The sequence below is a fragment of the Tenrec ecaudatus genome, chromosome 6, assembly GCF_050624435.1.
Source record: "Tenrec ecaudatus isolate mTenEca1 chromosome 6, mTenEca1.hap1, whole genome shotgun sequence".
Lineage (NCBI taxonomy): Eukaryota > Metazoa > Chordata > Mammalia > Afrosoricida > Tenrecidae > Tenrec > Tenrec ecaudatus.
Genome location: NC_134535.1, coordinates 49739192 through 49754418, shown reverse-complemented (window position 1 = coordinate 49754418; position 15227 = coordinate 49739192). Strand labels below are relative to the sequence as shown.

At 39.1% G+C, this 15227-nt stretch overlaps 1 protein-coding gene across 3 annotated transcripts in view; it reads right to left on the bottom strand.

The window, feature by feature from the left end:
• Positions 1–10969: 10969 nt before the first annotated feature.
• Positions 10970–15227, bottom strand: part of PPP1R12A (protein phosphatase 1 regulatory subunit 12A) — a 159886-nt gene continuing 155628 nt past the window's right edge. For all 3 annotated transcript variants that reach the window (XM_075551229.1, XM_075551230.1, XM_075551231.1), the window contains exon 25: positions 10970–13057. In XM_075551229.1, coding sequence (XP_075407344.1) covers positions 12971–13057 — 87 coding nt within the window. In that variant the 3' untranslated portion in view covers positions 10970–12970. The remainder of the gene's footprint in view (positions 13058–15227) is intronic.

The following is a 15227-nucleotide window of genomic DNA, read 5'->3' as shown; positions in this document are numbered from 1 at the left end:
ACATGCAGGATGTATTAAGAGACCCCTGTGAAAGGGTCATTCAACCCTCAAAGGAGTCACGACCCACAGGTTGGGAACCGCTACTTTAGACTCAAGGTTCCTGGGCTGAGAACGTCCTAAACCTAGGGTAAAATTGATGCCCAAATACATCAAGTTCTAGAAATGTCAGACCCACAGATGTTGAAAGGAGAAAAAGACATTTACCCAGAGAAGCCTTCCCCTAGAGTTGGCATCATCAATTTAAACTTCTAGCATTTAACAATATAGATGGAAACCTTTGTTCAAGCTATCCAGTTCAGTTTTTCTTGTGTGTTGACATCCATAATTCCACCACCAGTCTCTTCAAGGCATTCTAGGATTTTACTATCCTGAAACCAAAATTAAACTCGCTGCCATTGAGTGCATTCTGACTCAAGGTGACCTTATAGGGCAGGGTAGACCTGCCCTTGTGGGCTTCGGACACTCTTAACTGGAGTAGAAAGCCCCATTGGTCTCTCTTGGCAGAGTGACTGGCGGCCAGAACTGCCAACCTTACAGTGTTTCCCACTATGCACTAGGGCTCCTCTATTTTACTACTAGGCACCTTAAAATTCTTCTGGTCTTTACTTATCTAGTTCTGAAACTGCTTCCTAGGGGCATTTGTAACTTGTCCTTTAAGGTCAGAGTTGGAATCGACTGGGTGGCAGTGAGTTTTTGTTGTTATTTTTAAATAGAAGGCTAGGAGCCCCAGTGGTGCTAGTGGATAAGCACTGGACTGCAAACCAATGAGACTGACGGTTCAAACTCACCAACTGCCCCTTGGCAAAGGGGAAGCGACCTTTTGGGATAATATCATGAGATGAAAATGTTTTGAGGAAAAGGAACCAGATAAGGATGCCCCTTGTCCCCACTCCCATTTAACATCATAATGGAGGTCCTAGCTAACAACATAAGACAAATAAAAGACATCAAAGGTATTCAGCTAGGGAAGGAAGATGAGAAACTATTGTTATTCGCAGATGATATGATTTTATATATCAAAAATCCCCCAAACTCAACAAGTGGAGCACTGGAAGCCATAGAGGAATATGGCAGAGTGGTAGGATATAAGATCAACAAATAGAGGTCTAGCGGACTGCTATACCTATCAGACAAGATCACAGAAGAGGTAATTAAAAAGGTAGTACCCTTTACAATAGCCAAGCACAAATTGAAATATCTCGGGATAAACCTGACTAAAAACACAAAATATTTGTAAGAAGAAAATGACAGAACATTATTACAAGAAACCAAGAGTGACCTCAACAAATGGAAGAAAATCCCATGCTCATGGATTGGAAGACTCAATATAGTGAAGATGTCAGTTCTACCCAAGGCACTATATAAGTTTAATGCTATCCCAGCATGAATATCATCATACTTCTTCAAAGAATTGGAAAAACTGATTACTAACTTCATATGGAGGGAGAAGAAGGCCAGGATTAGCAGAGAACTCCTCAAGGACACAGTGGGAGGGCTTGCTTTACCTGACTTTAGTATGTATTATACAGCCAAAGTGGTCAAAACAGTGTGGAACTGGTATAAAGACAGATATTCAGAGCAATGGAAAAGACCTGAAAACCCAGAAATAAAAACATCAGCATATGGACAACTGATCTTTGATAAGGGCCCAAAAAATATCCAATGGGAAGCAGATGCCCTCTTCAATAAGTGGTGCTGGAAAAAATGGTTATCTGCCTGCAGAAAAATGAAGCAAGACCCTTACCTCACTCCATGCACAAGAATAAACTCAAGGTGGACACAGATCTTGAGGTAGTGCCCCAAACTATTAGGGCCAGTAATGAGGGGATTGGGACAAACCTGAGAACCTTGGCACAGGGAATACATAGGCTATCAGAAATAGGGAAGGATACAAATACAGAGGAGTCACAAATTGACAAGTGGGGAAACACCTTTAGCAATGACACACAGACAAAGGCCTTATGACTAAAATCTACAATACATTGTAAGCTTACAATAAGAAAAAAACTAACTGCCTACAAGGAGGTGGGCAAAGGACCTGAACAGAAGTCACAGGGTCAGAAATCTGAATGGCCAATAAACATATGAGACAATGATTCCAATCATTAGCCATAAGAGAAAGGCAAATTAAAACAACTATGAGATACCACCTAATAGTGGTTCCCTGCTGGTCTAGTGGCTAGGATTCGAAATACCACCTAATACCTTCAAAGATAGTCAAATTCAAAAAATAAGAAAAAAACAAGTGTTGGAGGGGCAGTAGGGAGACAGGAACTCTCATCCACTGCTGGTGGACTTGTAAGTATGTACAGCCATTATGGAAATTGATTTGGCGAAATCTAAAACAGATGGAAATTGAGCTACCATACGACCCAGCAATCCTCCTTCTGGGCACATACCCAGAAGAGGCACGAAACAAACCACAGCCAGATACCCGTGCTCCAATGTTCATCACGGCACAGTTCCTAATTGCAAGGTGTTAGAAACAACCCAAATTTCCAGCAACAGATGAATGGATCAAAAAAAATGTGGTACATACAACGGAACAGTATGCATCCTTAACAGCAGCGATGAACCCATGAAGCACATCGCCGCATGGGAAGAACTGGAGGAAATCATGCTAAGTAAAGTAAGCCAATCACAAATGGACAAGTACAACATGAGTCCATTGAAGTAAGCTTAAAAAAAATGGGGCATAAGGGAAAAGCTACTATATATACATCCCTGGGATAAGGTCCGGCAACTATGGCCTGGGCCAAACCCAATCCAGGAATACGTAATGGCAGCCAATTAAATAAGAGGGGAAAAAGACATGGGTGGGGGGGAGCAGGGCACTAACCCACCTAGGGGGAGGGTATTTTTTATATCTCCACAGGAGAGGGAGAGAGAAACCAGGCTTCAACCCGATGTGCCAAGACATGAATACAACATGCAGGCATGTACCAGGGAACCAAGAGAGATCTGCAGGGCCGGCCCCAATCCCAACTATGGTGCCCCCCTCACCCCAACGAGAATGCACTTCAGAGGACAGCACTGGGGCTACAGTTTGTGGAGAGGGGCGTGTCAGATTAGAGCACATGGGATATATGAAAAGGGATGGAGAGGGACGCGAGGACATCCTGGCCCACCAAGTCCGGAGGACGATGTTCCTGCTCAGAGCAGACAAAATAGAGAGGGCCATAGGGCTGCGGGGGACAACACTGGAGACACAGTACAGGAATTTTGTCCACAATCTGACCCCATCACGCTGGGGTAAAACACTAAGGGCATGCAACAGAGCTGCAAAATACCAAAATTAGATTTTGTAGACAGAGTGTGGCACCCCATCAGACTCAACTAGAAAACATTTGTAAAAGCCAACAAACGTACCTTGAACTATTTTTTTTCTTTTTTTACATTTTATTAGGGGCTCATACAATTCTTACCACAATCCATACAGAACTATTTATAGGCTTTTCCATTTTTGTCAGTGGTTTTCTTTTTGGTTGTTGTTTTATTATTTTGTTGGTCTTGACTTCCTTTGTTGTTTTATTTGGCTTTGCCTGGTTTTTGCACTTATTAATGTATTTGCATGTCTCTCTAGACAAGATAGGTAGGATAAATAATTTTGAGATGAAAATAACGGGGCCAATGGTTTTGGGGGAATATAAAGAAGGGGAGGTGGGTAAAAGGAAGTGGGGGTGGGGGCCGGGAGCACAGGAAATCAACCCAGGGACAAGGGAACAAGTGAACTAAAATCAATGGAGAGAAGGGCATACGATGCCTAATGGGGCTTAATCAAGGGCAATGTAGCAGGGAGGGATTACTAAACCTTAATGAAGGCCGAACATGATAGTGGGACAAGAGGAAAGTAAAAGGAAATAGAAGAAAGAACCAGGAGGCAAAGGACATTTATAGAGGTCTAAATACAGGCATGTACATATGTAAATATATATGAGAGGGGAATAGAACTATGTACTCATATCTATATGTTAAGAATTAAAAAAAAGAATTAAGGTGGCAGATGGCCATTGGACCTCTCGACTCAAGTACTCCCTCAACACAAGAACACTTTGTTCTAATAATCTGGCATTCTGTGATGCTCACCTTCCCGACAAAATGGGTGCATAAGCAAATGTGAAGAAAGCTGGTGGTGTCCGGCTATCCAAAGAGATAGCGACTGAAGTCTTACAGGCTTGAAGATAAACAAGAGGCTATCTAGCTGAGAAGCAACAGAGCCCACATGGAAGAAGCAGACCAGCCTGTGTGATCATGAGGTATTGATGGGATCAGGTAGCTAAGACCCATAACAAAAGCATATCCAATGTGAAATGGGGGGGGGTGGGGCATGGAGTGGAGACCTAATGCCCATCTGTAGATAATTGGACATCCCTCACAGAAGTGTCACAGGGAAAAGATGATCCAGACAGGGTGCAGTGTAGCACGGATGAAACAAACAGCTTTTCTCTAGTTCTTTGTGCTTCCTTCCCCCCACTATCATGACCTCAACTCTACCTTACACATAGGATTAGACCAGAGCATGCACACTGCTACAGGTAAGAGCCGCAACACAGGGAATCCAGGACAGATAAACCCCTCAGGGCCAACGACAGTAGAGATACCAGGAGGATTAGGAGAGGGTGGTGGGAAAAGGGGGACTCATCATAAGGATCAACCTATAACCCCCTTTCAGGGGCACGAACAATGGAAAAGTGGGTTAGGGGCAACAGACCCTTATCAAGGGTTCGTGAGGGAGGGCAGACGGGGGAGGGAGGGGAAAGAAATGATATCAGGGGCTCAAGTGGGAAGAGAACGCTTTGATCATGATGATGGCGGCGTATGTGCAAATGTGCTTGACACAGTGGATGAATGTATGGATTGATAAGAGTTGTTTAAGAGGCCCCAATAAATTAAAAAAAAAAAAAGAAAATGTTTTGATGCGGCACGGGTTGAATTGTGTGCTCAAAAAAAAAAAAAGTGTCAATTTGGCCTAGGCCACGGTTATCACTGGTTTGGCAGGACATAATGTTGTATCTGGTAGCTATTTAATGATACAGTCCTTATTGATCTGATCTAACCCACCAATTTTGCAATAGGATCAGATACCGTATATACTTGAGTATTAGCTGACCGATTATCAGCCGAGGCACCTAATTTTACCACAAAAACTGCATTAAAAATGTGCTGAAAAACTCGGCTTATACATGAGTATATATGGTACTTTAAAATGTTACAGAATTTAGTAAATGCCAATATGAACTCATGGAATTACTGAGTCAATGTCTGCAGGAATTAGAATGCCTCTAATTTAGTATCTTGGAAATAAATTTTTTCTTCAAAATTTAGATACAGGCTATGCTTTTTCTTTTTGTCCAAAAAACTTATTTACAAGCTTTCCAGGTTTACTCTTTCATCTGTGAAACATCCAGTAAACATTCATCGTGTGCAAGCTTTGTGCTCAAAGGGCGAGGGCGGAGTTGAAGAAAGGACCTTGCCCTTTCAAGACATTGAAAATAAAACTGGGGGAAAAGCTTAACATTTAAGTGAGAAAAACAAAACGTGTGGGTCAGGTGCTTAGCTAAAAGTTAGCTCCCTTACCTTCTGACCGACTTTCCTATGTCTCAATGAATCAAGCCGCAGTCACCGACACTGTAGGTGCAGTAAAGCATGCAGTAAGACTGAGATGGGCAAGAATTTAAATTTCATAGAAAATAAGGAGATCACAGACTATTCAACTCTTATAAACAAGGATGTAACCAAGTTAGGCTGACCTACAGATATGTAAATTGCCCAGAGGATGTCGTGATTGCTTCTGAGCAGTACGTAAACCTGAAAGCAGCCAGAGAGGTGATGGCCCTTTCTACCTACGTTTCAGTTAAAACTGGAAATTTTGAGGAGTACTTAAGAGCATTAAGCTATTTACTACTTGAAGTTACTTTAGTCTCTTTTTGTATGTTTTAAGCTCCCCTTAAAAAAAGGTTCCTTACTATATCCCCGTCATCATAAGTCTCTCTTTGGTAAAAGAAATTGGGTTTTGTAAATGGACCAGACTTACATATGTAGCAGATCAGTGTCCCTAAAATTCTGCAGGATATGGTAGCATGGTTACATAGGCGAACTTTCTCCTTTCAGTGACTCAAGTCTTCCCTTACTGGTCTGAGTAAAGGCAAGAAAGGGTGTTTATGGAAACTGGGCAAATAATCCCGCAATTTTGTTTCAATGTACTCTACAATGTTATAAGGTTTTTAATAGACAAGATTACTTGAAAATAAGTCAGTAACACTCACCAAATGATCTGATCAGAAAATGTTACATTCCAAAGTAATATGCTAACATTAGTATCACTTCCTCAAATTAGTATTAGAGAATGTATCCATTTAGAACTAAGAACTGTTCAAGGCACTGTGAACACTTACCTGAAGAAACGGAGGTTGGTCAATGTGACCAATGTCACACAATCGTGTCATTTAAGTGGTGAAGCTGGATTTTATGCCCAGATCTGAATCCAAAGCTTTATACCATGCTGCATGTTTAGAATTAACCTTTAGGTTCTGCTAAGTGCTGTATTATAAAATCTTAATATAGTTTGTAAAAATATTCTAGCTCTAAAAAATTAAGAAAAAACTCATGTAGACAAAATCAGAAAACATTAACCAGTGAGGATGTCCTCCTGCCGTCATGGTATTGTGACATATAGTGAGCTTAGGTTTTATGTGCTTTTGGAAGGAGTCATGTACTGTACATGCAGTTTTTATCTGAATTATAGTCTGGCTTTTCACTGGGTATGAAAAATCTATTAAAGCATCATCAATGTTGACTATTTTGAGTAGGAAAGGTTCTTGGGTATTAAGTGGCTTAAAGCCCTGGTCAATTAAAAAGTCATTTTTTTCCAGTGCTGATCAGATGGGTTTTGGCTGACAGCAAAGAACACCAAAAAGCTGTTTACCTGTGCTTCATAGACTATGCAAAAGCATTCAATGTGTGGACCCTAACCAATTATGGGTACCATTGCGAAGAACAGGAATTTTAGAATACTTAGTTGTGCTCACGCGGAACCTGTACAAAGGCGTAGATAGTCATCTAAACAGAAGGGAATAATACCGCAATTTAAGATCAGGAAAGATGTATCAGGGTTCTATTGTTTTATCATACTTATTTAATCCGAACGCCAAGCAAATAACCCAAGAACTGGACCACAGTAACAGGACTGGAGGAAGACTCATTGACCTGCAATACAGACAGTACAACTTTGCAGAAAGCAAAGGGGACTTTGAGGCATTTACTGAAGATGAAAGATTACATACAACCTTCAACATGGCTTTAATCTCAATGTGAAGACAACAGAAATCTTCACAACTGGGCTGATAAGTAACATGATAAACATTGAAATTGTCAGAGACCCATTTCACTTGGTTCACCAAGACCCAAGAAACTGCAGCCAGGAAGTCAAACAATAGACTACATTGGACAAACCTACAAAAATATTGCTATAAAGGTTAAGGTGCATGACACTCAAGTCATGGCCTTTTCCAATTACCTCACATACCCATGTAAAAACTGGATGAGGAAGACTGAAGAATTAGTACATTTAAGTTAAGGTGATGCAACAGTTAATTTACCATGGACTGCCAGAAGACAGACCACATCTGTCCTGGAAGAAGTAAAACCAGAATGCCTCGTAGGAGCCTTTTTCTTCTGAGCTATCATCAGAAGCTAGTCCTTTGAGGACATCAAGCGTGGCAGGTCAGCCAGAGAGGAAGACCCTCATCGAGGGGGACTGACAGTGGCTCAGACACAGGAAGGGCTGAGGGCGGCACAGGACTGAGCAGAGTTTTGTTGTGTTGTATATAGCTAGGGGTGCTAGGATTTAGAAATGACTTAAGGGCACCAAAGAAGTTTTGAAGGGTTGCTTTGAGTTAGAATCAAATTGATGCCAATGGGATGGGTTTAGTTAAGAAAAAATCCAGTCAAGTGTGAGGTAATGGGAGCACAAAAGCCCTCATCTTTCCCCCATGGACTTGTTCCATTAGCTGCACATGACAAAACCCTGACCCAGTGGCTGTTGAGTTTCTTTCAACTCTCAGCAACCCTATAGGACAAAGAACTACGCTGGTTCCCAAAGCTGTCATCTTTGACGGGCCCTGGTGGCACTGTGGTTACACAATGGGCTGCAGCCTGCCATTTGAAACCACCAGCTGCTCCACGGGAGGAAGACAGGGCTTTGTAAGCTGTTTCAGTCTTGGAAACGCACTGAGCAGTTCTACCCTGTCATGCAATGGCATCAACTTGCCGAACCACTGCACCAGCAAGGAGGCTCATTATTCAGGACAGGATCTTGCTTTTCCTTCATTTTAAAATGAAAGGTTAGTTGAATTTTATAACCTAGATGTTTACTGGAAATGAAACGGGCATGATGGGATAGACTGGTTCTAAAGAACTTACTTCTAACACACTTTGGAAAACTTGCAATAAAATTTCAAATTACAGTAACGGTAGAGCTCATTATGTACTTTACCCCCAAAATAAAATCTTATCAGTTCTACAACTTTCTGATTTCATGTTTAGTAATCGGGTAATATTTTAGGCATAAAACAAATTTGACATTGCTACTTTCCAAGGAGGAAACGTCCCCCTATTGTTTCTATCTGACACAGAGAACCTTTTCAAATGGAAGTCATCAAATGGATTTAGTCATGGAAACTCTTGTAATAAAGTATTTCCTTTTACAGCCCATTTTTGGACAATTATCTTATGTACATCGTCTTCTTTGTATATGCACACAGAAAAGACTGTACATTAGGCAATATTCATCTTTGTAACCAAAGGATTTCAGCAGCAAGATAGAGCTAAGGGATAGCTAATGATAACTAGTGGACTTTGCTCTCAATGCTGCTTATTAATACAATGTGAAGGGCAATCAATAAAGCTATTATGTCTGATGGAAATGGCCCTAATTTAAAGGTTAAGAATTTGGCTTTCTGGATGTTTTCTTTTCTGAGTGTTGGCACTGAAAGAGTCTGACCTTCTTAAAGAGTCAGAAGAGACAAAGTGGTAATACTAAAGGGTCAGAAAATACCTACTTTTTATTCAAATCCTCTCCCAAATGGTTCTATAGCCACTAGTATTTAAAGTATTTACATGTGAAATCCTTTTTTAATATATAGAGAAGAGTGATAACCATTCAGTCTTTGTTGTATTAGTTAAAAACACGCTTAGTTTAAGTCTTCCACCAAAGTTTTCAAATTTGAAAATGTTGCTTATCTAGTAACAGGTTAGATCGATGTTTGAACCTTGAACAAGTCTAGGTTGAAAAATGATCTAATGTGGACACTGGGCCTCCACTCAAGCACTTACTCCATGCAAGAACACGTTGGTCTATTAAATTGGCATTCCAGGATGCACACCTTCCCAACACGATTGCTGAAGAAAAACGGGTGCAGAAGCATATGTGAAGAAAGCGGACGGTGCCTGGCTATCAAAAGATACAGTGTCTGGGGTATTAAAGGCTTGAAGATAAACAAGCAGTCATTTAGCTTGTTTAGAGCACCAAATGCCCACATGGAAGAAGCACACTAGTCTGTCTGACCACGAGGTGCAGAAGGGACCAGTTATCAGACATCAAAGAACTAAAAAATTATGAGTGGGCACCAACCTTCCTGATACAATCACTGAAGACAAATGTGTGCATAAGCAAAAGTGGTGAAGAAAGCTGATGGTGACCGGCTATCAAAAGATATAGCATCTGGGGTCTTAAAGGCTCGAAGATAAACAAGTGGCCATCTAGTTCAGAACCAACAAAGCCCACATAGAAGAAACACACCAGCCTGTGTGACCACCAGCTGTCAAAGGGATCAGGTATCAAGTATCAAGGAACAAAAAATCATATCATTGCAAATGTGGGTGAGTACAGAGTGGAGACTCAAAGCTCATTGATAGCCAACCAGACACCCCTTTACTAAAGGGTTGTGGGGAGGAGAAGAGCCAGTCAGGGTGCAGGGTAGCAACGATGAAACATAACTTTCCTCTAGTTCTTAAATGCTTCCTCCTCCCCCCAACTATCATGATCCCAATTCTACCTTACAAATCTGGCTAGACCAGAGTATGTACATTGGTACAGATAGCAACTGGAAACACAGGGAATCCAGGACAGATAACTCCTTCAGGACCAGTGGTGAGAGTGGTGATTCCTGGAGGGTGGAGAGAATGTTGGGTAGAAAGGGAGAACCGATGACAAGAATCTATGTATAGTCTCCTCCCTAGGGGAGGGACAGCAGAAAGGAAGGTGGGGGGAGACGTAGGACAGTGTAATATATGACAAAATAATAATTATTTATGAATGATGAAGGTTCATGAGGTAAGGGGTTGTGGGGAGGAAGGTGGAAAATGAGCAGCGGATATTAAGGGCTCAAGTAGAAAGCAAGTGTTTTGAGAATGATGATGGCAACAAATGTACATATTTTCTTGACACAATGTATGCATGTTTGGTTTGTGAAAAGAATTGCAGGAGCCCCCAATAAAATGATTAAAAAAAGAAAAGAAAAATGATTGAATGTAAACTTTACATTCAATGGAATATTATCTCTTCATTTGTATCCTCAAACCTGTTTTTAATTAAGAAAAAGAATAGGTGTAATTAAAAACAAAACAAAAAAGTTTATGGAAATGAAATCTTGTGCCGTGTAAAGCAGCTATCTTAAAGACAATGTTATTTTTTACTCACTTATCATAAAAAACTAGTTCTCAGATTCTGCATAGAGAGAGCTTTATGTAAAATATATAAACATTTGTCCAAATTGGTACACAGATTGCATAAATATGGCAATTAAGACTGCATTTACACGTGCATGTACAATGTTGTGCAAATCATCACAAAATTACAATTTCAGAAATTATTCAAAGTGGTATCCAAGTAAAGCAATTAGTGAAAAAATACCCATGCAGAATTTAAATATCAGTTTCAGAACAAAATTTAAAATGTCCTCAGTAAAAGTTCACACATTCAAAATAGTTTTATTCATTTTATTTGTATATGTCAAAATACATTTTTATCTTCAAAATAGTGGGTTTTGCAACTAGTTTCATGCAGAAACAAGGTCTGCTCAATACTACCAATAAAATCAATATAGCACAGTAGCTGTTCAGTTTCAGATACAAAGAATAAATAACCTAAATACAAAACACTAAAATATTAGAAACATGTATTTAATCATTCTTCACAGGCACCCAAACCTCACAAATAATCCTTAGCATGCCCAACTGTTGTGCAACCAGAAACTGTTGCCTTCCCACTCCAGCTGCTCCACGATCCTCCGCAACAAGGCCACGGAGACTCGCTCGATTCAACCCACCATTCATACAGGTCAAAGAAAACCACAAACAAAGCTCCCGCAACTCTCCTTGTACCTTTGAAATCAAGAATCCTGAGCTTGGTAGTAAGAGCATAACCTTATATCTTCATAAAACCAATCAAGAGAAAGGATTTAAAATCCTGCTTAGCAAAACACCCTTCCCCAACCCTAAAGTAATCTAAAGTAGGCAGTAGAACACAATGACCTTTTAAAATGAAGGGGTACAAATTCACATTTAATATAGTGTACAATACAATTAATAATACAATTAGCTACTATAAGCTTTACAATGTACAATTTATTCAAATGGCTGAACTGTTCAGTGGTTTTTAAGGAGACAGTTATGTGCCAGACAGACATAATATTTTTTGCATGGTTTAATGAAAATATAAAAGCAATTTGTCCAAATAAAAGCCATCTCCACTATGTACTTGGTACTGCTTTTTAAAAAGGCCACTGAAATGTATAAAATGGTCTGAACATGATGGTGATATCAAAGATGCCTCTTCACATGGCAATGACAGTGCATTTCACTAACTCACAGGTTAAAATCTGCAAATGGGTTCATAGCATTACTTTGGCTAGCACAACAGCTTTAGACAGCACTCAGAAGACACAGGTACGTGAAATGTGAAGCCATCATCTTATGCAACTTTAATTCTGGCTGAATACTAACAAATGAAAATCAGAAATAAAAGTAAAAGCACTTTACAGTAGAAACCTTTTGTAAAGATAGGGCTCCAAAGAATGTGTAACTTTAAAGTCTTTATAACATTGTTAGCAAATTTTTTATAACACATCTGAAATAAGAAAATAGTCAAGCATGCCATGTGGTGATTTAAAAATCAAAACAATACACTTATTAATATATACAGCATCACTCAGTACCTGCTAAAATGAATGTGAAGATTACAGAACCTAACATCTTATACTACAACAATAAAAAGTGACCAATGAAGGCAGAAAGAAGAACCTAATCTCGATGGACTTTAAAGCATTCATGTAAGAAATAAATGAATATTGCACACACAGTGAAAGCAAATGCTCCACAAAGCAATCCGGTCCCAGGTGGGAGACAACACAGCACTAGCCTCTAATACATTATTTTGCAAGAGCAGGTGTTCTGTGAAAGCATGGAAGAGTCTGCCACGTGAAGAGTTAGAAGGAAAAAATACAAACCCAAACTTAGATGTAAAGCAAATTAAAAAAAAAATTAAATATAGAAAAACTGGATACTTGTGGCACATCAAAAAATGTTGAATAACTGTCTTCTGTGGGAGCTGAAAGCTTTTGTTGACAAGCAAGTATTTATGTACAACTAAGGCTTACTGGTTAAATATCTGAGGCGTTTCTGGCCTTGAACACTTTCCTTATATGCTGGATCTGTAAACAAGTTTTCTCAGTCATTGAAAAAAAACAAAAAACAAACTTCTCAGCAGCGGAATTAACATGAAACAATGGTCTTGATAAAAAACAAAAAACCCCAAATTAAACAAAACAACAAAAACCCTAGTTAAGAGGGCATTTGGCAGGATATCGGAAAATGACAGTCTCCAATGATTCTTCTCCGACTTCCAGCGACTGTCATTTATGGTCCACTGGGTTACTAATATGTGCAATTCCATGACTTGCTGCCTTTTTTTTCATTTGGAAAGTTTGCTTATGACTCTGATCAAGGCCCCATTTTCATCCTTTAGCCTCTGGTTGTCTGCCTTTAGATCTGGTAACATCTAGGAGGGCAAAAATAGAAGAATCTTTTACTTCCAATAAAAACATATTCTAATGTAATTATTTTATTACAAGACACATGAATGAGATTTGTGAGCTACAAATATACATATTTCTAGGGGCTAAAATATAGCAGGAAAAAAATTATGCCTTGATATTGTGAAGCTAGTTTAACCCTTTCATGACTGAATTATTTTATTCCTGGAATTTTTCATTAATGCCATGTGTTTTCCATAATGGAAGGCATGCTGAAACTAAGTGGAAATGGGATAAAACTTTTTTTTGAGCCAATATGAATTTCATACAATTGTATGGGACACATACAAGGGGGCTTTCAAAATGTTCATGGAAAAATTCTCTATTTTTATTCCATTGTTCAGGAACTTCTGGAAGCTTCCTATATCCAGAGTAGACTCTGGTAGTCCTGGTCGCATGAGGTTTACTGCTCCAGATTCAAGTGTTATATAGGTCCTGGTGTGCACTGGACCTGGGAAAACAGGTTTCCCTGGGAGGTGGTATACCAGCGGGTTTCAAAAAGGTCACAGAAAAATAGAATAGAAAAATAATGGATAGTCTACATGTCGTGAAAGGGTTAATAAATGACTCGATGAAAGGTTTATTCTCTTAAAGTGTCAACAAAAATGTACTAAATCACTGGATGTTATGACTCACAAACACACCAGATTAGAACAGCCAACAAAATGAAGCCTGCATTTGTTAGCATAGGCTTAGGAGTTCCTACCAGCATCGAAAAAAAGGCCTTTTCTTTATATGTATATCAGACTTAAAAATCACAATACTTTACTATTCTTCCTTAAACCACAAGCCTACTTAGGGACCTTTAAAGGAGCTCTAAATTCCTTAAGGAATTCACTTACAACCCCCAAAGTTTAAGTGCTTATTTCTGCGTGTCTGCTGTAAGAAGGGGCAATCCGCGAATGGCAGTCAAGCAATCACGGCTACGGTCACAACAATGAATACTTACAAGCTGGAGCAGTAAGCTGCATTTATAAAAACTTTCAAGCATAGGAAAAATAACCAGCATTTGACTCAAGTCGAAAAAGAAACCCGACAGTCTTACATCTTTAAAGTGTTGCGACTCAATTTTCTATTGCTTCATAGACAAATTGGAGAAGATGGGAAGGTTATAAGATTATTGGACTTTCCACTGAGAATGATTTCCTAAATATAATCATGTTTTCCACTTAGGAATTTACAATTTCAAAAATGTTGATATTTTTGTTTTCAAGATAGTCTAGGATTATCTTCTAGCAAACTTCTACTTGCAAAACTACCTTAGGCAAAGTATCTGCTTTAGGAGAAGTTTAAATCAATTCGCATCTGTGCTGAGAATGTTTATACACTTAAATTTACATTAAGATTCTTTTTATTAGGACAATCTCTTGTAATAGAGAAATAAATGTATATAAACCAAGTTGGCTTTCAATGAATTTTTTTTGAAAAACATTTAATTTTCAGCTTCAAACTACACTCATTATATGTATGTACTAGTAACATATAAAATGTATAATATTGATTATACTCCATTTTTCCCCAATAGAGTACTTTAAATAATAGCCACACTTTAAAGCTCTAATCTGGCTGCAAAACCAAATAGGTATTCAAGCTTTGCCAAAATTCAGAAAGTATTATTGACTTAGGAGTCATTCCTTACCTTTATTGTAATTTAATTGTTGCATCATACAGTTAGTGACACGTTCTAGCATTCTCAGAAGTCATGCATTATTAAACAGTTATTTAAGCAAGCTCTAGACACAACAAAATTAACTTGTAAGCGTGGGCTAAGACACGCACTAATAAAAAAACAGCCGCCTGACTCTACCAAGAAGAAATGAAGAAGCTATGACTTATAGGCTCACTGACTGCTGCTGCCCATAGAACCCCGAGCGCTGACTACCGCTCTGGCCAGGCCTACTCTCAGTCAGCAGCTGCTCATTTAACTCCCTCAGAGTTTGAATTTGGTTTATTTGGTGCAGGTTCTGCAGGAGTCAGAATATACAGAAATAAGAATAAAAGGAAAAAAGGGCAAACAATGAAATAAAAATACAAAGAACTATAGGTAATGAATGTAAGAGGAAATAAACTAAGAACTTCAAATGAATCAAAAGATTTACAAAAGTAAATCGTATTTTCTTAAAATATTTAAAATAA